We start from the raw sequence: 27246 nt of genomic DNA on the forward strand, positions 1-27246 counted from the left end.
AGATTGTTTCCCTGGGAGGCTATTCACTAATGCAGCCTGTATCTCTCACAGTTGTGGACCAGGAGGGGGAAATGGGGAGGGTGCTATGCTCTCAAGGACTGGCTTGCTAGAAGCTCAGCACCACTGTGATTTTAAAAATAATCCAAAGTAAAAATCTGGTAAGATTGTGAGTCTGTCCTCTGTGTATGTGTCTGTGCTCTGTGTGTGGGTGACTTTTGAGTTACTTCTAAGAGCAAAGTAAGAGTATGTAAAACAGATAGGAAAGGAGAGTAGCTGCTACACAGAAAGCAAGGTCGAATGCAGATACTCCACCTGGGAATTAGCAGAGCCAGAGACATTTGAGCTTGGAGCCAGCTGTGGTAGGTTTCTCCAGGACTTGTAGCTGCTGGTGTGAAATCAGGGCAGCTCCTGGCCAGTCGAACACCCAGCCAGCCCTTAACCTGTGGCCCCTTAGCTTTTACTAGTGTGCATGTCCTTGAGTCTTGCATTTATCAAACACTAACACCCTGAAGACAATGACCAGCACTCTGGGCACACCAGCTTCTAAAAGCCTAGCTGCTGTCGAGGAACTTTTTTCCTTCAAGCAAGTCACTTGTGGGCTAGGCACGACTTATCTTTTCCAGCTGACCTGTTTACTACGTTTCCATGGTAGCAGGCTGGGGAGTATAGAATGTGTTGGTAGGGTTACTGGCCAACATTGCTTCCTAGGCTGGGTTGCTGGGTGGTCATGGGGAGAGTCTTGTGATCTGGCTCTTGTTTATTACTGTTTGGGACCTTTGAGCCCTGACAGAGCTGAGTGTGGTGCTTGTGCCATCCTCTCTAGTGATCTTACAGCTTACACCATATCTTATTTGTTGACCATGAAGAAACCAAGCTCCATGGTGAGACAAGTGGCAGGAAGAACATGGGGCTCTCACTTCATGCTGCTGATTTCAGAATCTTTGTCAAGTGCAACCTCACCACGTCCTATACTCTCCCCCCCTTCCCTTCCCTGCTCTCATCTGCTGGCCCCACCCCCTGACTCAAGGACACTCTTCCTCTGCTTTGTTCAGTTATTTTATTTCCAGTGCCATTTATTTCTCAGAGCTGTAATTATTTCTCAGAGCTCTATTGCCTTTCCTAGTTGAGAAAACACATCTCAGAAGCTGGGTGTGATGGCAAAGCCCATGATTGTAGCATTTGGGAGACAGAGTGGAAGGAGCAGAAGTTCAAGGCCTCCATGAGACCACCACCACCACACAAACAGACACACACACAGGAAGGTGGAAACAGCAGTGTGCTCATCATTTCTTTCCCTTGGCTCCTGCAGGATCGGTAACACTACAGAAAGGTTTGTTGATTTGAGCAGTGTAGGTTGGTCCCCATCTCTGTGCCTACTTTGAAGGCAGCCTTTCTCAAAGACCCAGTTTTAGCTCTCAGACTTCTTGTGCTTTCACTCAGGACCCCGTGCTGCAGCTTTTGACACCACTGCGGGGTTATCTTGTGTGCTCACTCATGAACAAGTGCCCCTGGGGTGGAGGCTTGATGGGGATGTCGATAGGGTGGCTGTGCACTGAGTGACAGGCCCCGACCTGCACGTGTTCTCCTCCTCCTGGGATGGCCTTTTCTTTTCATGTCCCAGAATTCGCTGGGGAATAGTCTCCATGATTGGAACTCTGAGTAGGATCTTTCAGGGCTCCACTTGGGGGCAAACCGCATTGAGAAAACGCTGTGGTATATGTTTTGTTTTTGACCAAAGATCTCCAGGACTTAGGAGTCAAGTTTCATGGCTTCTGGGAAGATGTTTGAGATTGAGAAAAAGACACACAAGATAGACTAGCAGAAAGTAAAATGTCCAGTGTTATTACAAAGTGCTATAGGATTTTTTCCTTGTTTCCAAATAGGTTCTGTCCTACACTATCATAGGAGAAACTGATAGTCTTTTGTTGTCCTTTATTCGTTCATTTGAGACAGGGTCTCGTGTAGCCCAGACTAACCTTAACCTCACTGTGGACTCAAAGTCGGCCTTGAACTCCTGATCTTCTGTCTTCAGCTCCCAAGTGCCGGAATCTCAGGCACGTGCTTCCATGCAGGCCGCATGCCTGAGGACATTTCTTTCCTTTTTTTTTTTTTTTTTTAAGTTTTAGAAGTAGATCTCTCTTGCTTGAGGGTCGCTTGTCCTACTCCTTAAGCAAGCAAACTAACAAACACTATTAGGAACGAGGACCATTGTGTTCCTGGACCACAATGTGGCCATGGAAGGGCCTCGAATGTGCTCTGCTTTCACTGTCTGTTGCTTTCTTAGCTTGATGCTGTTGAGGAGATAGGTCTGATTTCTATTCCTTTTCCACCTGCGGGGTCCTGTGCGTGTGACTGTGTGATCTAAGCATTTTTCCTCTCTCTGAGGCACTAGTCAGGGTTGAACAGGCAGGGCAGGGATTGCTAACACCAAGCCTGTCTCAGGGCTCTACAGTCAGGCGTTTGCGACCCCACATAGGGTGACATGGAGATGGGCCCAAGTGTGCTGAGAACTCCCTTCCTATTTAAGATGTTGAGACCTGTTTCCCTTCAGTGAGTCCAGAGCACCCCGTATTCTTGGTGGTCTCAATTCTCTTCCTACCCCCCCCCCCAGCAGCATGGCCGAACACTAACTGTTAAATATGCCTGTACTCATAGAGTCTCCATTCCCTTGCAGCGAGATGTCCCTGCTCTTTTCTCGATGCACCTCCATCGTCACTGTCAAGAAGGATAAGCGACACATGGCTGAGGTGAATGCTTCCCCACTCAAGCACTTTGTCACTGCCAAGAAAAAGATCAATGGCATCTTTGAGCAGCTGGGGGCCTACATCCAAGAGAGTGCCAGCTTCCTGGAAGGTGAGCCGGGTACCTGCTCAGGCAGGCCCTGTGAGAAGTTTGAGTAACAGGATTTGAGGGTCCCAAAAGCCCTACTTCAGGGGAACTCAAGCCCAAGTGTGTCATTGCCCTTCCCTGTGCTCTGCTTGGATCCCTGTGGCATTCTGAGGATCAGGGAGATAGGCTCTGAACTATTAAGTTAAGAATGCCTTGTGTTTCATTTGAATATTTTCCGCCCCCCTAAGACAGGGTTTCTTTGTGTAACAGCCCTGGCTGTCCTGGAACTTGTATACCAGGCTGGCTTTGAACTCAGAGAGATCCACCTTGCTCTGCCTCCGGTGAGTGCTGGGATTAGAGATGTGCACAGAGATAGGTTTCTTTGCAATTCTGGTTGCCCTGGAACTCACTTTGTAGACTATAGTGGCCTCAAACTCAGAAATCCTCCAGTCTCCGCCTCCCAAGTGCTAGGACTAAAGGTGTGCCCCACTGAGGGTAGGTGACTCTTATCCCAGCAGAAGGGCCAGCCAGGAGGCGTGGTGGGTGACTGTCTCAGTTGGTGAAGCCCGTGTTCCCTCTCCAGCACATGCATAGGTGTGGTGGCGCATGACTTTAATCCCAGATCTTGGGTGATTGCAGTGCGAAGAGCAAGAGTACAAGGTCTTGGCTGCTAGTGAGTTTGAGGTCAGTTTGAGCTTTGTGAAAACTTTCTCCAAAAAGCAAACAGAAAACTTTCTCCAACCAAATTAGTAGACTAAGGTTTGAGAGTTACCTGACACCTGAATGTCAGAGTGACTGAGCTAGCATTGCCCCAGTGTCTTTAATGCCACAACCCACGAGTTTTATTTGGCCCAGTTCTGGCTGCTATAGCATCAAGCACTGTTGAGTGTTGATTATTCTGGACAGGGTGTACTGGTTGGTATTTTTAGATTGGCAATAGAAGTGCCAGTAGGAAACTCTTGTCAGTGTGCCTTTTCTCCAGTTACTAATTTGAGCACAGCCTCTGTCAGCAGAGGACTGCTTCCCAGTGCCCCTGTCTTGTCTGAGAGCAGCTTTAGCCAGTAGCTCTCTCTGGTACCCTCTATAAGGGTGCCCTGGCTACATGTAGGTCTGGAGCTTGTCTGTGGAGACTAATGCTGAGTCTTCTTTGTCCTTGGTTGCCCTGTATGTGTGTGTGTGAAACTTAAGAATTTTCAGATTTACCTGCAGAGCCCGACAGTCCCAGCAGTGGTGCCACAGGGGTTGACCCTTAGCTCAGGTGGACCAGCTCTCCAGCCTGCTCATTGTCTCCTACGGAAAAACCAGTTCATGAAGCCCCGTTCGAGAAAAGGACCGTGTCGTGTCCAGTTTTGTTAACCTACCCTGCCCTGTGCATGGGGTGAAGGAAAAAAGAATCTCCCCTCTGTAGACAGGTTTGGACTGTATCTTACAGTATGATTGAGGTTGAACTGATCACAGATTACAGCCTGCTTATTGAGCAGTAGCTCTGCTCTGCCTTCCTTGAGCTGAGCATAGGGATACACAGACTGACCAGGCTGCTGCCTTCCCAGAGCCTGGCCTTCCTCTGCCCTGAGTCATTCACTCACATGATGTTGTAGACTGGCAGGTGTTTCAGGAAGGTGTCCTGTCATGTCCTTTGATGTATGTTTTATGAAAGTATGAGGCCCTTGCTTATTGACCACATGGAAGGAAAGAGGCTGAGTGTTTGGAGCCGTGTTTGGGATTGTTATGGTCATGGGAGATGATGCTTCCCACCCAGGCAAATAATGAGAGCTAGTCAGCCCGCAGGCACTTGTTCAGTGGAGCTATGTGCCTGAGAGCCAGCTTCCTCCTATGGGGCATTGCAAAGGTCATGCCCATGTGCCCATATAAGGGAGGAATGTTGTTGCATCTGGGGTGAGGTAACTGGGGGATGGGGGAGGCATGCTGGCTGGTCACTTCCTTTCATGGTACTAACTTCAGGGAAAACTCATTATGTAGTCTCTGACATGCCACTTGTCATTCTCCAGATGCTTTAGGGGAATGTTCTTGGGACTGGGACCTGCCAGCCTGGTAATGTGCAAGAATTTGCTGCAGGCCCAAACACCCATCTGCTTGCCAGATAGTGAAGCACTTGGCTGGTGGAAGGGTAAGGCAGGATCTTGCTCAGTCCCATCTTCTATGGTGATTTTTTTTTTTAAACCTGTCTGCCTGTCAAGGACACTGGGAAAAAGCAGCAGAGTCACCTAAGCATTGAGTGATGGTGCACCTGCCGGTCCAGCAACCACAGGGTAGATAGTGCAGACAGGTGAGCTAGACTGTTCCATCAGCTAGCTGGGAGTACACAGACAGGGACCTGCTCAGGTGCAGTGTGGCCAGGGAGGCTTCCAAACCAGACCGACTCCACTGTGGAAATGAGCCACATTACTGCACAGCAGTGTGCCTGTTCTTTCGAACAGCAGGTGAATCGGGGTGGGTAGCAGCAAGCACAGCCTAGAGGCAGAGGAGGCTGGTGAGTTCGGGGAGATGGTGTAGTGGAGTTAAAAGTGGGCTAGAAAGAGGCTATATGCCAGGGAGGGCCAGCCAGGCCCCCGCCAGGTCAGGAAGGACCTCTCATGTAACATGGAGTGAGGAAAGCCTATACTCCAAACCCATGCTGCCTGGTTCAAATTGTGTATCGTGTACATGACAAAGATCAAATGAGACCATGTTTGAAAAACTGACTAGAAGGCTGGCAAGATGGTTTAGTGAGTAAAGACACTTGCCTCCTCCATGCCTGGCAACCCAAATTCAATCCCTGGGACCTACATGGTAGAAGAAGAAAACTGATTCCTTCAAGTTGTCCTCTGACTTCCACGTGAACATTGTGGCACATGCATGCCACACAATAAATGAGTAAGCAGGTAAGAACATGCATGCTACACAATGAATGAGCAATTAAACAAGTACTTAAATAAGTAAATAAATAGATAAATGTAATTTTTAAAAAGTGTCTGTAACAATGCCTGGGATCAGGCTGAATGGGATGGGGCCGGAGAAATGGCTCAGCAGTTAAGAACACTGGCTGTATTAGACTCAAGTTGGGTTCCCAGCACCCATTTGGTGCTGGGAACCATCAGTAACCCAGGTTCTAGGGAATCTGATGCTGTTGTCTAACCTCCAAGGGCACCAGGCACAAGTGTGGTGTGCATATATACATGAAGACAGAACACTGATAAACATAAAAATAAATAAAATGTAGAAAGAAAAGGAAAGAAGAAAGAAAGAAAGAAAGAAAGAAAGAAAGAAAGAAAGAAAGAAAGAAAGAAAGAAAATAGGGCTGTTGAGATGCTCAGCAGGTGAAGGCAAGAGCAAACCCAGTGACCTGAGTTAGACCATCATGTCCATCATGGAACCCAGATGGAGGCAGGGGGAGAGACCTGATGCCAAAAGCTGTCCTCTGACCTCATGTGTATTGTGGCACATCAAGCCCCTTTATCGTGTACGTGTGCATACACAGTATTTTTTTTTTTTTTTAATTAAAGAAAAAGTACTGAAGTAGACTCAGTGTTTAGGTTCACCCAGCACTCTCGTTTGAACTCATTTCATTTTTAGACACCTTGGGATGCTGCTATTCTTAGGAGAGAGGGGAGTCTGGGCCTTCCCTCTGATGGCAGAACAGGGAGTCAACAGGCCTTGTGTTGGCTCTCCTCTGGCCATGCGCTAACCTGCTGTCATCCTCTCTCTAGACACCCACAGGAATACAGAACTGGACCCAGTTACCACAGAAGAGCAGGTCCTGGATGTCAAAGGGTACCTGTCCAAGGTCAGGGGTATCAGCGAGGTGCTGGCCAGGCGGCACATGAAGGTGGCTTTTTTTGGCCGGTGAGTACTTTGAAGCCCTCCCTGCTTCTCTTTTCCTGGCCAGGAGCTGGGGTGGGGTAGATTTGGGTGAGGAGAGAGCCCTCTCTGCTGGGTAACAGTGGCATGCCTGAGTTCATATGCTCCTTTTGACTGATTTATTTATTTTTTTTTTTAAAGGAAACACTCTTTTTATTTGGGGGGGGAGGGGTTCAAGACAGGGGTTTTTCTGTATAACCCTAGCTGTCCCCAGGCTGGCCTCAAACTTACAGAGATCTGCCTGCCTCCGTCTTCCGAGTATTGGGTTAAAGGCATACACCACCACCATCTGGCTAGAGCTTTTTTGAAGTTATTTGTTATTTATTTGTTGGGAATGTGTGAAGGTGAAGACAGCATACGAGAGTCGGTTCTCTCCTAACTTAGGATCCCTGAGGCTCAGACTCAAGTGTCTTTACCTACTGAGCCATCTCACCAGCCATTTTATTTTATTATTTTATTTTATTTTAATTTTATTTTAGTTTAGTTTAGTTTCTCGAGACAGGGTTTTTTCCATGGCTGTTCTGGAACTCGCTCTGTAGACCAGGCTAGCCTCAAACTCACCATATTTAATTTTTAAATTGTGATACTTAACATAAAAGTCTTCATGGAAGCTGACAGAGATGGAGCCCAGGGCCTCACACACGCTGAGTTCTGTATCTGTCACTGAGCTGTGTTCATCTCCTGGATGAGCCATTGAAAGTATGTGTCCCTGGTGAGATGCTGCTGATGCCTGCTGTGCAGCTGCTCCTCAGAGCCTTTCACCTTGTGGAACTGAAGTTGTTCTAGTAAATAGTGGCTTTCTGACCCGCACTCACCCCAACCCTTGGCAACCATTATTCTGGCCTCATACCTGCTGCTGTGGTCCTCTTGCCTCAGTCTCCTGAGTATTGGGATTTGATTATACTTAATCCTAACCAGGAAGCCTAGAATTCACTAAGAATTTACGTCTAGATACCACATACATGGAATCATATTAGTGTTTTTTTAGAGGTTGTTGTTTGAGACAGGGTATGTCTGAGTAGCCCTGCTATATAAACCAGGCTGGTCTCACTCACCGGGATCCTCCTACCTCTGTTTCCTCACTGTTAAGACTAAAAGACATTCGACACCTCATCCAGCAGTGTCTCTGTTTCAGTTAGTGACTTGTCTCAGCACGATATCCACACAGTTGGGGAGCCGTGTGTCAGTGCTCTGTCTATCTGTGTTGTGTGGATGTATGGTCTGTTGGTTGTTGATGTGGTGTGTCCCTTCGGTTGCTGTTACTTAATTGAGGCAGGTTCTCACCCAAACTGGAGCTGGCCAATTCCAGTGTATATAGGTAGCCAGGTTGTCCCAGGGATTGGAGAGCTGGGACTGCAGGCGGCTGACACACCTACCTCCATGGGTTCAGGGGATGTGCTCAGCCCAGCTCCTACCCTGTAAGGATGAGTACTTCATTGCATGTGCATATGCCGTTTGATTTGTCCATTGCCACGAACATTTGGGTTACTCTGGCTTTTGACTGTAACAGGTCCTGTCACTGTGTGCACACGTGTAGATGTCCTTTCTAGTCCATGCTTCTGGTTCTTTTCAGTTTGTATGTGGAAGTGGGATTGTGGAGAATCTCACTCTGTTCTGAAGCTCCCTCGGTCCCACCACTATTTTCTTCAGCAGTTGCATTGTGGTCTCTTTCCCCGGCAGTGCACGTAGGTTCATTTCTGCGCAGTTCTCTGTTATGTTAGCCGCCATGCCTCTGAGTTGGGTTCTTAGTTTTTTGTTTGTTTTTGAGACAGGGTTTCTCTATGTAGTTCTGGCTGTCCTGGAACTCACTTTGTAGACCAGGCTGACCTTGAAGAACTCACAGAGATCCACCTGCCTCCTGAGTGCTGGGATTAAAGCTATGGGCCACCACTGTCCTGCAAGTTCTTGGTTTTTATTCATTCTTGTTTTTGTTTGTTTGTTTGTTTGTTTGTTTTTAGAGATAAAGGCCTTACTCTGCTGCCCAAACTGTGCTTCAACTCTTGGGCTCAGGCAGTCCTGCAAAAACAGCCTAAGTGCTAGAACTTCCATGCTGGGCTTCCAGTGTGGTTTGATTTGCATTTCCTTGATGCTAGTGAGACTGAGCTGCGTTTCATGTGTTGATTGGCCTTTTATATATCTAGGAGAAATGTCTATTTCTTTTGGTTATGGTTGCATTGTAGGAGCTTTAAAATATATTGGTGGGTTTTCTTTAAGATTTACTTATTTTTTACTATTTTTATGGGTATGTGCACATAAGTATAGGCCAGGGGCATTAGATCTCACTGGCATGGGAGTTACAGGCAGCTGTGAGTAGCCCAACAAGGGTGTTGAGAACTGACCCTGGGTCCTCTGCAAGAGCAGTGCATGCTCTTGACACCTGAGCCAGTGGGTGGTGACCTCTTTGGGGGTCGAATGATCCTTTCACAGGGGTTGCCTAAGACCATCGGAAAACAGATATTTACATTGTGATTCATAACAGTAGCAAAATTACAGTTATGAAAATGGTTTTATGCTTGAAGGTCAACATGAGGGCTGTATTAGAGTCACAGCATCAGAAAGGTTGCGAACCACTGCAGCGAGCTTGATCTCTCCAGCCCTTTAAATACATTGCGTATATTGGTGAATCTTAGTCATTCTGTAGGTTACCTTTTCACCCGGCCAGTGTCCAATCTTTTATTTAATGTAGTCTAATCATCTACTTGGACTTTGGTGTCCAATCTTTTATTTAATGTAGTCGAATCATCTACTTGGACTTTGGTGTCCACTCTTTTATTTAATGTAGTCTAATCATCTACTTGGACTTTTCCCCTGTGTGGTATCATATCTAAGCAGTAACTGCTGAAGCTTCCCATTTGTTTTAGAGTTTCAGGTGTGATAGGGAGAATCAGGCACTAATTAATACCCAGGGCTGGGATGAGTCTCCGTTGCTAAATGCTTGCTGGCCTCATATGCACGAAGCCCTGGGGCCCAGCATGATAGCACACACACTCCTACAATCTCAGCACTTTGGAGGTGGCAGCAGGGAGATGAGGAGTTTAAGGTTATCCTCCTTATGCAGTTTGAAGCCAGCCTGTGTCAAAAGCAAAATTAAAATTCTCCATAGGCAACCGGTCTCTAAACAAGGTGGATGCCAGGCACACAGTGGTAGTGCAGAGCAGGCACTGTCTCAAGTCCTATCCCTGACGACTTGTGATCTCAAGTGTGCCTTCAGCTTTTGGCCTGTTGTTTCTTCATCCTTCCCCAAAAGGTGTGGCCTGGCCCTCAGTTGGGTGCTAGTGCCTGCCCATGTCACTGGGCACATGGAAATTGGCAGCTCTAAAGCTGTATGCTGCTGGGGACTGCCGTGCATAGTGAGAATAAGTGTTAGCGTTGAAGCTTAGAGAGCAGAAGTCTGCAGGTACAGCTGTTTGCAAGAAGCAGAGTATAGAAAGGGGTATGCTAGATAGAACACTAAAGGAATCTTCTCTTCTGTCTGGCATTGGTGGGTCTTCATGTGTGAGGAGGAGCATGATGGGAAAATAGCTTCATAGCAGGCCCAGTGTGGAGGAGCAAGGACATAGAACCATTTGGACAGGAAGACAACCCTGGGGGCAGGACCCTGGTCTAAGGAGGAGCATGATTTCCTTTGGGGCAGGCAGGCTCCACATTGATGCTTACTGATGGTGCTGGACTGGGAAACAGGTCACATGTGTGTGCAGTCCCCTGCAATGCCAGCCACCTGCAGGTTGGTCTGAAGTGGTGAGACAACCGGTTCCGGCTGAGAGACATTTGCCTGACCAGAGCCTTCCTTTCAGTGTTGCCTGGGCACCATTGACATGGCAGAGAACAAGACACTTGAGCCCTGGGCTGGCCACTACCGTGTGACAGCCCAGACAGTGTTGCTTATGGCCTTACTGTTGTGTCCTCTCAGGACGAGCAATGGGAAGAGCACTGTGATCAACGCCATGCTCTGGGACAAAGTTCTGCCATCGGGGATTGGCCACACCACCAATTGTTTTCTGCGAGTTGGGGGCACAGATGGCCATGAGGCTTTCCTTCTCACCGAGGGCTCAGAAGAGAAGAAGAGTGTAAAGGTGGGTGCTGGCCGGCCAGCGCTCGGCCTTGGGTGTCAGGGAGTATAGTCTTGACTTGGAACAGCTAGTACGTCATGTCACAGAGCTCACCCAGCCTCCATGCTCATGAGCTCAGGGTTCATTGTGAGAATGTCTGGGAGGGTCAGAAAAGTGGAGCGCCAAGAACGAGGGCCCAGCTTGAGGGGGAGAGGCGGAGTGAGCTGGCTGGCCTGTGCACTAGGCAGGGAGGGAGCACACATGTTCTTCCTGGGCTTGCCAGCGGGGAACAGTGTGCTCTGAGTGTGCTCTGGGATTGGCCTGCAGCCTCTGGCCCTGGAGCACTCTCATTTCCTGAGAGGCAGCTGTGCGCTACTTAGAGCCAGGTGCACATTTTGATTCTTAGGGAGTTAATCATTGCAGAGTGGAAAGAGCTTCAGGGTGATGTTTGAGAAAGAGGCTGAAAGGGGGAGTGCGGAAAGCTGGTTCTTACACATGAAGTGCAAGAAAGGGTGCTGGGGAGATGCTCCTCTGTTAAGAGTGCTTGCTGCTCTTTCTGAGGACACGAGTTCAGTTCCCAGCACTGGCAGGTGTCCACAGCCTCCTGTAACTCCAGGAGATCCAATTTCCTTTTCTAGCCTCTGTGGACACCTCTACACACTCATGCACACAGAAAAAATAGAAAAACATGTTACTTCATGTGCCTACTTGTATGTCTGTGTACCACATAGGTGCCTGTTGCACATGGGAGGGCGGAGGATCACCTGGAACCAGGTTACAGTTGTAAGCTCCATGTAGGTGCTTGGAAATGAATCCAGGTCCTCGGGAAGAACAGTACACTTAATGATTGAACCATTCCTCCAGCCCTTGAATTCTTTTTGTTTAAGGAAAGGGGGTAGTCAGTTGGTCAGCCATCCCCAGCTACTGTGTTGTAGCAGATGGCACAGGAGCTGATGACACTCTTGCCCTGATACTTATTTTCTTCCTCCATCATCAGACCGTCAACCAGCTGGCCCACGCCCTCCATCAGGATGAGCAGCTGCATGCAGGCAGCTTGGTGAGTGTGATGTGGCCCAACTCTAAGTGTCCGCTTCTCAAGGATGACCTCGTGCTGATGGACAGGTGAGAGGGGAGAGACCTTCCAGAAGCCCAGTCAGAGGGTACCAAATCTGCATTTCTGGGTGATTCCGGTTCGGGGTCCCCATGGTGTCCTCTCTTTGCTCAGTTTAAGTCCTGGTGCCTTTCAGATAGCTCAACCAAATCCTTTTGGTTTTCTTCCAGGGGCTGGTTGGTTATCGTGCCCATTGGCATCAGTGCACTGCAGGTGTCCCAGGAGTGGGCTGTTTGAGAGACAGGAGGGGCACTGAGAAGTGGGGCGGGCCCTACATGGCAGCCAGTATGTTTGGGTTCCGCCACCCACTCCAGGCTAGTGTGGGGGTTCAGAGGCACCCACTTGTTCTATAAAATATCGCCTCAGGAGACTTGAGCAAGCAGATTTAGGCGCCTTGCTCCCTTAATTCCTTTCCTTCTGGGACACTGTAAAGACTGCACCCAGAGACAGTTTAGGACCTGTTTATTCATTCTGTTTGTCTGTGCCTGAAATGCCCTCGGCAGACCGGCCTTAGCAGACCTTAGGACACAGGCTCTGGAAGGCTGGTGGCTCCAGAATAGTTAGTGTGTGTTGGTAGCACATGCTCATTTTGTTCCTCTTGAAGGAATGCTTTGCCCCTGCTTTTTGTACACCTTACACCTATACCAAAAGATACAGTACTATGACCTTGACCTGGACTCAAATACAAATTTGAAAGTTGGGCATAGTAGTACATGCTTGTAATTATGTCTCTAAGAGAGGTAAAGAGAGGAAGATCAGGAGTTTAAGGTCAGTCTTTGCTGTGTGAGATCTCTCTCTCTCTGAAAAAAGGAAGAAATTAAAAACTTTACTTAAATTGTATATCTCTAACTGAAAATTAAATTTCCTAGTTTTATGAAAACTATGTTTTCATAAAAGTGGTAAGTGCTGCTGGATGGTGGTAGAACACACTTTTAATCCCAGCACTCAGGAGGTAGAGGCAGTGGGATCTCTGAGTTCAAGGCCAGCCTGCTCTACACAGTGAATTCCAGGACAGCCAGGGCTACACAGAGAAACCTGGTCTTGAAAAACAATAACAAAAAGGTGATAGGTGCTAAAAACAAAGGTGGCATTCCTCAGTGACCTGGAAGGGCAGGGACTGGGAGGTAAAGATTCCCAGTGACGGTGGCTTGGCTCCCTTCCTCTCCTTCGCCTGGCCACTGTGCAAGTCCCAGGGCTGTTCACCCTGGGACCCATGTCCTGTGCCCGACTGTACTGGTTTACGCCTGTCCCCTCCAGCCCTGGAATTGATGTCACCACGGAGCTGGACAGCTGGATTGATAAGTTTTGCCTGGATGCTGATGTGTTTGTGCTGGTGGCCAACTCAGAGTCCACACTGATGCAGACGGTAAGTCTGCCTCCGCTCTGTCCCTGGCCTGCTGGGCGGGCAGCTAGCGGGCCCCCTCCTTCAGCAAGGTCCTGCCCTTGTTTAGGAGAAGCAGTTCTTCCACAAAGTGAGCGAGCGTCTGTCCCGGCCCAACATCTTCATCCTCAACAACCGCTGGGATGCCTCTGCCTCGGAGCCCGAGTACATGGAGGAGGTGGGTGTGTCTCTCAGAACCTGAGTACATGGAGGAGGTGGGTGTCTCTCTGGCACTTTGGAGACTGTCATGAGCCATGAACACTAACCACTCAGATCCGCTTCTGTCCTTTCTGAGGTAAAGTGAAAGATGCCCATGTGTGCATTCACTTTCCTTCTTTTCCTTGATTTCTCATAGGTCAGAAGTGCATCCCTGCCATGTTTAGTTTTGTCTTCTGTGTTTCTTTCTGCTTGAGCCAATAACTCTGGTTCACAAAAGCTCAATAAATTAAAAAACAGGCTTTAAAAAGACATTTGGGAATGAAGGGTAGGTGGTTCTTAGCACAACTCCCAACTCTAATTTTGTGTGAAATGAAAGAAAAGGGATTTGTGAGTCCAAATACAGCTGAGCGTGGCAGTGGAGCTTTGGTTGTAAGCCTGTGTTCACACCTGAGGAGGATCCGCTCACAGTGTCTGACACTTGGTAGGGGTCAGTGGAGGCTCTTCTTGCTGTTGTTTTTTCAAGACAGGGTTTCTCTGTATAGCCATGGCTGTCCTGAACTCACTTTGTAGACCAGGCTGACCTTGAACTCAGAGAGATCTGCCTGCCTCTGCACCTGAGTGCTGGGTTTAAAAGCGCGCGCTATCACTGCCCACCTTGTCTATGGAGACTTTTTAAAATTTATTTATTTACTTTCTGTAGATGAGGGCTCTGTCTGCATGTATGCCTGCATGCCAGAAGAGGGCATCAGATTCCAGTATAGATGGCAGTGAGCCACCATGTGGCAGCTGAGACTTGAACTCAGGACCTCTGGAAAAGCAGACAGTGCTCTTCACTCCTGAGCCATCTCTCCAGCCTGTCATAGAGGCTCTTAACCCTTTTAAGTTCTGTCAGTCCAGCCTGGTGTTTGGAGCTGAGACTGTCCATGGGTGCCCACTTATCTTATAAACCAAGGTTCTGGGAGACTTCGTTTGTCAGGGTAGAGCCATTTTAGACTTCTTTCCTTCTGGGACACCAAAGAACACTTTTAAGCCAAATTCCAAAACCTGAAGCAGTTCGAAACCTGGGGCCTGTTCTGTGTCTCAAAAGACCCCAGGGAGGAGCTGGGGAGGCTTGTGTCTCCAGAGCAGAGATGGTGGTGGCCTTTCACTGTAAATGTTTATTCCTATTGCTGAGCCATGGGGATCGGGTGGCCTCACCTTGCCTCCTTGTGGACACCTGTCTGTGTGGGCCCAGGTGCGGCGGCAGCACATGGAACGCTGCACCAGCTTTCTGGTGGACGAGTTGGGTGTGGTGGATCGAGCTCAGGCTGGGGACCGGATCTTCTTCGTGTCTGCCAAGGAGGTGCTCAGTGCCAGGGTCCAGAAAGCCCAGGGCATGCCAGAAGGAGGTAACTATGAGACTGACAGCCTTCTTTTTCTGGGTGTTGGAAATGTTGAGTCTCTTACTGGGTCTGTTGGTGAAAATAGGTCTGGCAGTGAGATGGAGAGCAGAGCCTGGAGGGGAGGTCCTTGCTCCTAGAGTCACCTAGGAGATGCCCCTGGGCATGTCTTTGGGGGCCTTTCCAGAGAAGATTGCCTGGGAGGGATGACTCCTCCTGAGTGTGAGCTGCAGCATTCTCTGGGCTAGGTTCCAGACTGAGTGAAAAGGAGAAAGCCGGCTAAGCACCAGCGTTCCTTCTGTTTCTTTGCCCAGTGCGGTGTGGGCAAGCAACCTCAAGTTCTTGCTGCCATTCCTTGCCTTCCATGACCTTCTGTATCCCCTCAGACTGAGAGCCAGAAGAAGCCTTCCTTCTTCCCTTAAGTTGCTTCTTACCAAGTGTTTTTGGTCACAGTGCTAGAAAAGTAAACCAGAGCAGACTCCCCATTTCCTCACTGTGCAGCTGTCTCCTCACTAACCCTGCCTTCTCCTAGGGGGCGCTCTTGCAGAAGGATTTCAAGTGAGGATGTTTGAGTTTCAGAATTTTGAGCGGCGATTTGAGGTAAGTCTTTGATTCTGGTATGTGGTGATTCTTTCCCTCCAAGTTCTCTCTGGCCCTGTCCCTGGCCACTGCCTCGCCCTTGGAGATGAGGGTCCGCACCCCCCTCAGTACCTCTGTCTGTTGCAGGAGTGCATTTCCCAATCTGCAGTAAAGACCAAATTTGAGCAGCACACAGTACGGGCCAAGCAGATTGCAGAGGCCGTTCGTCTCATCATGGATTCCCTGCACATTGCAGCTCAGGAGCAGCGGTGAGAGCCCAGTCTAAAGCAGAGAGATTGCTGGGAAATTATGGGTCTATGAATTTTGCCTTGGGCAGCTGAGGCACATCTATGATCAGATCCTTAATGCTGAGCTGAGTCCATGGGCTCAACCCCAGAGCCACTTGGTGACCTGTTCAGCCAGGCCACTTGCTGTCTGATCACCCGCCCAGCCTGGACAGTAAGGGAGGGTTCTTGTGTTGTAGGTCTTCACCTTTGCATTTGTTTGTTTTGAATCTTCAGTAGTACAGGGTTCAGAACTGAGGCCTCAGGTCAGCTAGAAAAGCACTTGCCTACTGAGCTGCAGCCCTAGCCCAGGCTTTGCGCCTCCCCCAACCCCCCGCAACAGATTCTTGCTGTGTAGTCCAGATTAGTCTTGAACTTAAGATCTTATTGCCGCAGGCTTCCCCCGCCTTCTAACATACCACATCCAGCCTGAACCTACCTTTTTAAAATTTTTTATTTTTACTTTTTTATTTATTAATTTCTTTCTTCTTTTTCTTTTCCTTTTTTTTTTTTTTTTTTTCTGAGAATAAAGGTGTGTGCCACTTTTTAAAACATGGCAGGGTTTAGGAGATGTGTTCCATTGTGCTTACCTCGTATGTAAGAACCCTTGAGCTCAGTCCCTGGCAGGTGGTGGTACGGCAGTGACAACCTGTGATCCAGCACTCTGTGGGTGAAGGATTAGGATCAGGAGGATCAGAAGCTCAGTGTCATTCTTGGTTATAGAGTCAATTTGAGGCCAGCCTAGGATACTTGGGATCCTGTCTCAAAAAAGCAGAAAGAGAAAAGAAAAAAAATTTAGAAATTTAAAATATAGAAAACCATAGGGAATCATATATAACAATTCAGTTCTACTGGAGAGGTTCGGCAGTGCTGGCCCTAAGTTAAAACAGAACAGAGAAGTTGTTAAGTAACCTTGAGTCTGTTGTCCCACCCTCAGGGGTGATGGTGAGTTTAAAATTAAAAGTGCTTCTTGAGGAAAGTGTGGAGAGACTGTAGGCTTCTGGACACGTGCCGCACGCATCCAGGCTTGTTATTACCAGGCTTGGCACTGCACCTGCTGTTCTTGCCACTCGGCCTGGTCTTCCTTCTCCCCTGATTCTTGTTGGGACACTTGGCATGGGTGCTGGGAACTGAACAAGCACCCTTACTCGGTACCCAGTTTCTCATGCTCTCCAGAGCATCTGCTGCTCCTGCCCGGAGGACCTCCCATTTCCTTAGCTCTCACCACGCTTGAGACATGGCCATCTCCCCCAGGTGTCTGGTAGTATCTCTTTTTCATTACCCAGTTGCTGGACAAGGGAGCATTCTTTTGTTGTTGTTATTTTGTTTAAAGAGGTTTTACACTGTTGTTTTTGATTGTGTGTCTATGACAGGGTACACCTGTAGAGGTCAGGGGTCAGCTTTGTGGAATCAGATCTCCTTCCACCTTTACCTGACTAGGGACTGAATTCAAGTCATCGGGCTTGCAGAGCAAGCGTTTGACTTGCTGAGCCATCTTGCTGGCTTGTCAAGCATTCTTTTTCCATATTAGTTAGCAGCACTGTAACCCTCCCTCCTTTAGCCACCTCTTTTCTCTTTCACCACCCCTCCTCCTAATGGAAGCCTGAGGGGATGCATGGCTGTGTCCTGCCTCTCTCTGACACCCTGTCTAGGCAGGATATCTGTGGCCTGGGTGAGCCTCTCAGCTTCCCTTAGCTCCTCTGCACAGTCATGTGGGACATGGGTTTCTGAGAGGTGTTTTTCTTTTCTCAGGGTTTATTGTCTAGAAATGCGGGAGGAGCGGCAAGACCGGCTGAGGTTTATTGACAAGCAGCTGGAGCTCCTGGCTCAAGACTATAAACTCCGAATTAAGCAGATTACAGAGGAGGTGGAAAGGCAGGTGAGAATGAAGAGAAAGCTCCGTGTGGAGACTTGGACTCAGAGGCAGTGTCAAGTTCAGTGGCAGCAAAAGTCACGAGCAAGACCACTCATCCAAGTAAGGGACTTCCTCAGCTTTCTGGAAGCTGTCTGTGGCCCAGATTCAAGGATACCATTTCCCCTGGGGCTCCTTCCAGGGCCATTTTGTTTTGTTTTGTTTTTAAATAAATTTATTCATTTATTCACTTTAGATCCTGATCACAGCCCCCTACTTCCTCTCCTCCCGGTCCTACCCTCCCATCTTCTTACCCCTTTTCCCCCTCCCCCTCTCAAAAAAGGGGAGCTCCCCCCCCCCCCCCCCCCACTTACAAACCTGTTCCGGCCCATCGGAATTTAGTATATCCTCTTCTGTTGAGGCCAGACAAGGCAGCCCAGCTAGGGGGATCCAAAAGCAGGCAACCGAGGCCATGTCAGATACAACACACACTTGCCTTATTGCTAGGGGACCCACATAAAGACCAAGCTGCCCATCAGTTACATACGTGTTACAGGCATAGGTCCAGTCCATGCATGCTCTTTGTTTGGCACTTCAGTCTCTGTAAGCCCTTATGGGCCTAGGTTAGTTGACATTATTGGTCTTCTTGAAGTGTTTTGTTTGTTTGTTTTGTTTTGTTTTCTCGAGACAAGGGTTTCTCTGTGTAGCCTTGGCTATACCGGACTTGCTTTGTAGACCAGACTGACCTCAAACTCACAGAGATCCACCTGCCTCTGCCTCCCTGAGTGCTGGGATTATAGCTGTTCACCACTGCACTTGGCGCTTGAGTGGTTCTTTTCTGGGACCTTCTATCCTTCCTCACACTCCTCCACAGGATTCCCCTAGCTCTGCCTAACGTTTGGCTGTGGGTCCAGCATCAGGGCCATTTTGATTGCCCATTTTCTTCCACCTCTATGACTTCAAATCAAGAGGAGCTGGGAGACTGCGGGGTGCAGGACAGGTGTGCGGTTCACTGCAGCCTCCCCTGCCAAAGCTCAGTCCTCTGATGCTAACTGCTCTCTCTTGGCTGCAGGTGTCCACAGCCATGGCCGAAGAGATCAGACGCCTCTCTGTGCTGGTTGACGAGTACCAGATGGACTTCCACCCATCCCCAGTTGTCCTCAAGGTTTATAAGAATGTAAGTGAAGCAGCAAGTCTTAGCTGCTCTGCCTCAAGGTCCCGAGTAGAGGTGACAGCCAGGGGCATGAGGCCCAAGCTTACTCTGCCTCTTTGGTCAGCTGGCAGGGCAGGACAGGACAGGTTGAACACCCCCAGCAACTCCTGCTGATGGTGCCCCTTCTCTTAACCTATCTTTTCTGGAGGCAGGAACTGCACCGACATATAGAGGAAGGCCTAGGCCGGAACATGTCTGACCGCTGCTCCACAGCCATCGCCAGTTCCCTGCAGAGCATGCAGCAGGACATGATAGGTCAGTGTCTCAAGGGATCTTGGGATCTGTGGGGCTGCCATATGCAAGCTAAGGCCAATCTGAAGTAAGGCAGGGCTGGAGAGATGGCTCCGTGCATTAAGAGCTCTCCCAAAGGGCCTGCTTTGGTTTCTAGAACCCATGTCAGAAGGCTCCCAAGTGCCTAAACTTCAGATCCATCCAGGAGAGCCTATGCTCCTAACCTCCATGTGCTCCTTCACCCGTGGACACACACACAGTCAAAAACCATAAGTGCACTTTTCCTTACCTGTGACCTTTAGCAGTGTATCCTGAATTCATTCTGTATGGACTTGGAGAACCCCTGCTTGGGCAAATGGGACAGCTGAGACTTTGGCATGACTGCTGGCAGGTTTGGGAAGGTGACCTGTCAACCAGTCCTACTAGCCGACTACCAGGGTGTAGTTTCTGCCCAAAGCTGCAGCATCCCTAGCAGCTGGTGTGGACTTTGTGCCTGAGGTTGGGCCCTGGTGTGGCACAGGCCTGAGTAATGCGCTCTCTCCCTGCTTGTGCCCCTGACAGACGGCTTGAAGCCTCTTCTTCCTGTGTCTGTGCGGAATCAGATAGACATGCTAGTCCCTCGCCAGTGCTTCTCCCTCAGCTATGACCTCAACTGTGACAAGCTGTGCGCTGACTTTCAGGAGGACATCGAGTTCCACTTCTCCCTTGGATGGACTATGCTGGTGAACAGGTTCCTGGGCCCCAAGAACAGCCGCCGGGCCTTGATGGGCTACAGTGATCAGGCAAGAAGCTCCTTTTCCCTAGGGCATCATGGGAGATCACCCTGCACCAGATATGTCAGTCAGTCTACAGTGGGGGTCCCTGAACCATGCAGTGTGCCATCAGGTCACTGGTCAGCACTGTTGTCTTTATCAACATGGTCTGTCCTAATTACAAATGCTGAGGGTTGGCTAGACAGTGGTAGCACACACCTTTAATCCCAGCACTTTGGAGGCTGAGGCAGGCGGGTCTCTGTGAGTTCGAGGCCAGCCTGTTCTACAGAGTGAGTCTAGGACAGCCAAGGCTACACAGAGAAACCCTATCTAGAAAAACTGAAAATTAAAATTCTGCGTGTTTTCTTAGTGCTTGTTTTTATGTGCTCTTCAGAACAGCCCACTTGGGAGGGTAGCTCAGGGAGAAGTGTACAATGCCTGCTGTACAGGAACTTTGGGTTTGATCCTTAGCACTGTAGGGGGGAAAGGGAACTGAGAAGTACTTTTCTACAAACCACCACTTGAAAATTTGAATAACAAATGATTTTAAAAGATTTTAGAATAAAAATACATCAGGAGCTGAGAGATGGCTCAACAGTTTGGAGCATTCCCAGCAGCCATTTGATGGTTCACGGCTGTCCTTACCTCTAGTTCCAGTACACCAGGCACACCTGGCACACAGACAAAACATTCATACATATAAACTTAAATAAATCATAAAGTAAAATAAAATACACATCACCACTTTAAATTTTGGAATGAAAAGTATATTAGGGACTGAGGAGCTGGTCCAGTGGGTACACACACTTATTCTTACTCCAAAGTTGGCTTGTCGGTCTTGCTGAAATAGCGAGCTTCCAGTGCAGTCAGAGACCCTGTTTTAGAGCAGAAAGCAGGAGAAGACGACACCTGACATTTGCTCTAGTTTCTGTGTGACGGAGATGCATAAGTTACAGGCACACACTTGTGCACAGACACGCTGCTTGAATTACTGCTTTTAGTACAGGCCCTCTGCCGGCACAAACCCAATGGCCACGTTTACATCTTGTGGCATGCCCCAGTGCTCACCTCGGGCTGGCAGGTTTTAGGAAGCAGACATCCAGCTGTGGTGCATACAAAGCTCATTTACCCTCTTCTGTCCTTTGGGAGTAGAAGAGCAGCTCAGTCTCTGTCCTACCTTGTCTAGTCTTGAGGATCACTGGGTGTGTGCTTGAATGGACAGCCTTGCAACATTCTTCTCATCCCTTTGTTGTCTCCCTCTTTAGGTTCAGCGTCCTATCCCTCTGACACCTGCCAACCCCAGCATGCCCCCCTTGCCGCAGGGATCCCTCACCCAGGAGGAGCTCATGGTCTCCATGGTTACCGGCCTGGCCTCCCTGACATCCAGGACCTCCATGGGCATTCTCGTGGTTGGAGGAGTGGTCAGTGATAGCTGCTTGGGGAGGGGTGCTGTGGCTCAGTGAGTGTTTTCTCCCCTGGGGGCCTGTGTGGCCAGAGCCCTTTCACCTACAATTGCTGCATCACTCAACTAATAGGATGCTCCCAAAGTCTAGATATGGCTTGCAGAAGCCCAGAGCTGATTTGAACCCTCCCCATCTGGCACTGAGGCCTCTTCCTCCACAGCAAATAGGGAACAGGGAACAACTAAAGGTCTCCTGCTTCTGGATGGCTCTGACCCAAGCCCTAAGGAGCAACTGGCTGTCTTCTGGTTTCAGTGAGGCTTATACTTTTCAGCCATAGTCCCTCACTTCTGAGCCCCCTAGTGGTGTTGGCAAGCTCTCATGCTGTTTTGTAGACAAAGAGTGGTGGCAGAGGGTGACTCAGAAACACTGTCAGGACTTGCTTTTTCAGCATGTAGTACAAGATGGATCAGCCGAGGCCCCTCTCCCCAGACTGAGAGTTGCACTCTGTAGCTCTTTCCACAGGTATTGGCCTATAAGAGGGCATGGTCTGCAGCACTGACCCTTGACAGACCCTTTTATAGCATCTGCTTACCTAGCTATAGAACCTATGCATTAAGCTTATAGCTCGTGCCTTCTTTGTGAGCGAAGAAACTTATAAGTAAACTAGCCCAAGTTCATACAGTCAGAATGATGGATGAGATGAAAGCCTTGATGTTGAGCTCCGAGCCCCATTCTCTGACTAAACTACAGCTGTGAGGAGTGATGCTGAATTCTGCCTCTTGTTACCATCAGAATAAGCTATTGCTTTGGATCATCTGTGTTTCTCTTTAAGAAACCTGTTTCTCAGGTTGGGGCTGAAGCTCAGCAGGAAAGAGCTTGCCCAACATGTGCCAGACCCTGTGTTCTATCCCCATCATTTAGAAAAACAAAACAAACAAGCAAGCAAACAAACAAACAAAAAAACCTCACCTAGATCAGGACAGTGATCCTAACCCTAACTTATGTCCTATGGCCAACATCCAGTTTTTCTCCCTTCCAACTGGAATCCTGGATAGGCCCTGCCCTCTTAGCGTCAGTGGAGTCAAGGAGAGAGACCCCGCTCTAAATTGATCATGCATCTTTATAGGTGTGGAAGGCAGTGGGCTGGAGACTCATCGCCCTCTCCTTTGGACTGTATGGCCTCCTGTATGTCTATGAGCGGCTGACTTGGACCACCAAGGCCAAGGAGAGGGCCTTCAAGCGCCAGTTTGTGGAATATGCCAGTGAAAAGCTGCAGCTCATTATCAGTTACACTGGCTCTAACTGCAGCCACCAAGTCCAGCAGTGAGTGGCCCCGGGATCTGAGGGAGGACACCCTCTTACGTGGGCTCTCCCCACCTCCCTTTCAGCCTGATCTGAGAGCCCCATGATGCTGATGTCAGGACTTTGGCTGGGTAGTGCCAGCTTTGCATCCAGGGATGATAGGAGGGGTCCACGGCTGAGGTCAGGTAGGCCTCCTGTGCTCCCCTCCCATGGAGGGGAAGATACTGGGGAAACAAAGGAACCAGGATATGCTTCATCGATTTTAAAGGTTGCTTTGGGACTGGAAATGTAGCTCAGTTGGCAGAGTGCTTGCCCTGGGCTTCATCCCCAGCGTCTTACACACCAGGCATTATGTCTTAACACCTCTAATCCCAGGACTCAGGAAAATCATCCTTGGCTATATAGAGAGTTTGGGGCCAGCTTGTGCTACATGACACTTTGTCTCTAAGTAAATAAATAAATATTGAAGGTAGGCTTGAAGGGCATGAGCCGTGGGTGCAGCTGTGGGATCCTACTTCAGCCTGGTTATGGTGCCTCATGGATCAGGGTTACCTGTGATCACACCATCTTGGAGCATGGAGAAGGTAGAAGATTGTACTCTGCACTGCCTCTCTCTGTCTTTGTCTCCCAGGCCTCAGACTATAGTCCAGCCTAATCTCAAATTCAGGCCAATCTTCTGGCTTCAGTCTCTTGAGTCCTGGGATAGCAGACATGAGTACCATGCTTGGTTTGTTTGGTGTCCCTCTAACTATGGCATGGCAGACCCGTTTTGCACTAGTGTCCCCTTTACTCTTGTAGCTGTGAGCTAGATGTTTTGTTGGTGCGTACTTTCTCAATTCCTCTGTTGGTAGGCAGCTTGTCTTGCATGCATGAAAGTCAGGGTTAATCCCCAGCATCATACACACACACAAACACACACACACTGAAGATAGTGAGACTTGGGCTTGGAGATTAGGGAGATGAGTCCATTTCCTTGCCACTTAGCTGATGAGCATCAGTGTCCGAATCCTAGCCTCTTAGGTTAACCGCTGGACTTCCGTGCCTCCTGTGGTGATGCCCAGTGCCTTTGATGTGAGCATTGGAGCTATTTGTGGTTTCAGTAGAGGTGGGAAGGATCCCCAAAAGTGGGATTGCAGGCCAGAGGACGTGTCATGGGCTCAGCTGCTACTCTGTTCTGGGTGGATTTAGTCACCGAGAGAATCCTGCCTACACACCATGTGCCAAATTGATCCTACCTCTGTCCCCTCAGGGAATTGTCGGGGACATTTGCTCATCTGTGCCAGCAAGTTGACATCACCCGAGATAATCTGGAGCAGGAAATTGCCGCCATGAACAAGAAAGTTGAGGCTCTGGATTCCCTTCAGAGCAAAGCCAAGTTACTCAGGTGAGTGGCCGAGTGGCCCAGCTGGGGGAGTTGGGGCTTGTCTGCCATCTGGTTTTCTTTAGTGTGGACACCAGGAGCTCTTTGTGGATGTGGCGCCCTGTGAGATGTTGGCCGGGCACTGCTGGGGACGGGACAGTGCTGGAGGCCTAACAGACAGGGTCACTGTCTTCCAGGTGCTTTAGGTAGGGCGTGATGGCACCCAGGAAACAAGCAGCTCATGGGTGGCCCTCCTCTGAAGGGCAGGGCTTCAGCACTTGGCACTTCTGGCCCACCCAGTTTTTATCACCCCAGTGAGAGAGTCATCAGCTCTTCACTGTTTTGTTTGAGGCAGGATCTGTTTGTAGCCCTGGCTGGCCTGGGACTTGCCATGTGAATGAGGCTAGTCTCAAATTCATCAAGATCCACCTACTTGTACTTTGCTAGTGCTCAGACTAAAGGTGTGTGCCACCATGCCAACCTCAGCTGCGCTTTCTAGTAAGAAAATTGGTAGTCATGGAAGCTGAGTCTTTTGTCTGGAGCTCCACAGGAAATGGCCAGATGGAACTTGGGGTGCGGGCAGTCAGTCTACACTTTGGTTCTCCTTGACCTATGAGATCTGCCACCTATGTCAGTCATACTCAGTTCCACTCTGAACCCAGGATCAGGGGTGCAAAGCACCAGGTCTCTCCGCAGGAGCAGGAGTGTGGTCTCTGTAGAACAGGGAAGTTTGCTGGGAGGAGTGTCAGTGGAGGAGCCAGGATCTGGGTTCCAGGCCTGCACTCCCTCAGCTCTCCCCTGTCCTGTGGCTTTCATCTGTGAGGTGAGACTAATGTTATGACAGCCACAGCTGAAGCAGAAGGACTCTGCCTGCTAAGTCCTCAGCCTGCTCAGGCTGTGATCACATCAGCACATGGGACCTGCACTTCCCTCCCCAACCTCTGATGTCAGGGACCCACAGGGACAGAGCTGGAGAAGAGGTGCTCAGAGGGTCCTAGCTCTAGTCTGGATAGGTCAGTGGACTTCCCCTGACCTATCCAGGTCTTTGCATCTGTGCCCTCTTTGGCCTTTGCATCTGTGTCCCTCCTGCCTATCATCAAGGACATATTCTTCACCCACTGGGGCTCTTGGGACAGAGTGTCTGCTGCTGCTTATAGCCACAAAGTCAGCTGAGCTAGTACCCAAACCTTTACCTGCCAATGAAGAAAGCTGGCTTCCAGGGATTGGGACTTGCCCCGGGCTGCAGCCAAACTAGAAAAACCTAAAACCAGCTATGGTGGTTCACTTCTGTAATCTGAGCACATAGGAGGCTGAGGCAGGAGGATGGCTGTGAGTTCCAGGCCAGCCTGAGAATCTATCTCAGCCTACCTCTTTATTTATTTATTTATTTATTTATTCATTTATTTGTTTGTTTGTTTGTTTAAAGCCTGGCTCTTGTCACATCAGCTTGTGACCTCCTTTTCCTTATCTGCAAATGGGAAACTGTGCTGTTGAAGGATTAACTGAAGGTTCAGACAGGCTAGTGGGACGTGTCATGGCAACCACCTGTCAAAGTGCTCTTATATTTGCAGGAATAAAGCTGGCTGGTTGGACAGCGAACTCAACATGTTCACACACCAGTACCTGCAGCCCAGCAGATAGTGGGCAGCCAGGGCGGACCTGCACTGAGCAGAGGCCGGCCACGCCTCCCATCAGCTCTCGTCCTTGGCCGCTTTGGAGAGAAGGAAAGCACCCACTGTCTTGTACCATTCTCAGCCCTTCAGCACCAGTCACTCCCTACCTGTGCAGGAAGACCCCTGGCTCACACCCTAAAGGAGACCAACAAGGATTGGGCAGCTCGGCACCAAGGAGTCCTGCATGCCTGTGTCTGCTCATCATGCTCGATAAGGTCTTCCGAAGGGTGACACCCTGCAGAATGACTGACGGGAGCAACACAGGCATCAGGCAGACACTCCCACTTTCTCTGACACACCTACAGAGAGGGACAATGTTGGGGGTGACTGGACTCTCCAGAAGAATTCAGGATAGTTCTGGAATGGCCAAGTTTGTCCCAGAAGGACTTGTATCTTATGTTTGGCCCTTAGCCTTAGCACTTTTCCCACTTGCAGAGTGAGTTGTGCTTGGTGGCCAGGCTCAACATACCCTGGGCTTTAGACTCAGGGCGCTCTTGTGGGAAGCTGGGGATATCTGCCAGCCAGAGCAGAGGGGAGGGCTCAGGAGAGGAATCAGGGGTCCGATGTATTGCTGTTGGTGTCCGGCATCATGGTGACATGGGACTTGCCTCCCTTCTTGCCATTGAGGCCCTTGTTCTTATTTCAGCTCTTGGTCTGTTAGTCCTGGGGTATTAGTGAGAGCTAGTTTGCTCCAGGTGGTTTAAGGATGTAGCAGGGGGAATGGTGGAAGATGGGGCTTCCGGGGATGGCTGGAGAAGGTTGGTACAGAAGCGGTTCCTCTATCTGTCTTAGTACTGAGGGGCTCACAAGCCTGGGAAGCTCACCCGCTAACCTCAGCTTATCCCTGCCTTGCTGCAAGCCCCCTGTGGCCACCATTCTCTGGACTGTACCCTGTGCTAGTGACTGCAGCTGGCCACAAAACAGCATGAGAAGCCTGGCCTTTTCCCTACTGCCCTGACCCTCCCAAGAGAAGCCTGGCCGCCTTTCCCTACTGCCCTGACCCTCCCAAGAGAAACCTGGCCGCCTTTCCCTACTGTCCTGACCCTCCTAAGCCTGCCTCCTCCGATCCTGAAGCCTCCCGCTGCTTGCTTAGCCTCGTATTGACTCTGAACTTCTCATTGTTGAGTGTTGAAACTATTAATGGTCAAAGTAGGGAAGATTCCAGTCACTAAGGTTGATTGCCTTGGAAAAGCAGTTTTAGGGTGACAAAGCCTTTGTAAAACAGGTAGAGAGTGTCTTAGAGACAAAGCATTGGGCTCCACCCCTTCCCAGAAGTCTGCAGCCAGGAGCTTCCTGCAGGGCACTGTCCCACTGGTTGGGTGCCCAGGGGCTATGTCCTCTCCTGCCCGTGTCTGCCTGCTCACTTGCCCCTCAGTCTACCCTGTTTGCTGGGACAGTGATGGTCTTGGCCAAGGTCAGCATGTAATGTAAAGAAGTTGTGAGTGTATTGCCATGCTGGACAGATGGGGTCACCTCAGAGTGGGTCAAGACAAATCAGTGTCACATAATCCCAATGAATGTTGTGTTCTTTGGGGGGAAAATAGAATAAACATGAAATCTTTTTCAGAATAGTCCCCGAGTAATGAATGAAAATTTGAGCTTATATAAGTAAAAATTGCATTTATACCACCAGGAAGAGCTGTACCCGAGCTGTTTAGCAAAGCACTTTAGTTTCTTGCTGATAACTGTTGTCTGATCTTTTGCTGGGCCGCCAAAGGCACCTGACCCAGTGCCTTTGCTTCTGGTATATTTAAGGTGATGCATCTGTCCGAGTTACCTGTATCTCTGCTGATCACATTGGAAACTAAAATAAAGCCCCCGTGTGACCCTG

The 27246-nt window shown here is 49.4% G+C and overlaps 1 protein-coding gene across 3 annotated transcripts in view; it reads left to right on the forward strand.

Moving 5' to 3' along the window:
* Mfn2 (mitofusin 2) overlaps positions 1 to 27246 on the forward strand; it is a 30448-nt gene extending 3202 nt beyond the window's left edge. For all 3 annotated transcript variants that reach the window (XM_055615116.1, XM_055615117.1, XM_055615118.1), the window contains exons 3-19: positions 2675 to 2853; positions 6537 to 6672; positions 10598 to 10760; positions 11734 to 11858; positions 13105 to 13213; positions 13299 to 13406; positions 14622 to 14775; positions 15299 to 15366; positions 15493 to 15614; positions 17382 to 17508; positions 18554 to 18658; positions 18847 to 18949; positions 19487 to 19707; positions 20943 to 21098; positions 22207 to 22403; positions 23632 to 23766; positions 25314 to 27246. In XM_055615116.1, the coding sequence (XP_055471091.1) occupies positions 2679 to 2853; positions 6537 to 6672; positions 10598 to 10760; positions 11734 to 11858; positions 13105 to 13213; positions 13299 to 13406; positions 14622 to 14775; positions 15299 to 15366; positions 15493 to 15614; positions 17382 to 17508; positions 18554 to 18658; positions 18847 to 18949; positions 19487 to 19707; positions 20943 to 21098; positions 22207 to 22403; positions 23632 to 23766; positions 25314 to 25383 (2274 nt within the window). In that variant the 5' untranslated portion in view covers positions 2675 to 2678 and the 3' untranslated portion in view covers positions 25384 to 27246. The remainder of the gene's footprint in view (positions 1 to 2674; positions 2854 to 6536; positions 6673 to 10597; positions 10761 to 11733; positions 11859 to 13104; positions 13214 to 13298; positions 13407 to 14621; positions 14776 to 15298; positions 15367 to 15492; positions 15615 to 17381; positions 17509 to 18553; positions 18659 to 18846; positions 18950 to 19486; positions 19708 to 20942; positions 21099 to 22206; positions 22404 to 23631; positions 23767 to 25313) is intronic.

Source organism: Psammomys obesus, unplaced genomic scaffold (genome assembly GCF_907164565.1).
Source record: "Psammomys obesus unplaced genomic scaffold, mPsaObe1.curated_primary_1811, whole genome shotgun sequence".
NCBI classification, from domain to species: Eukaryota; Metazoa; Chordata; class Mammalia; order Rodentia; family Muridae; genus Psammomys; species Psammomys obesus.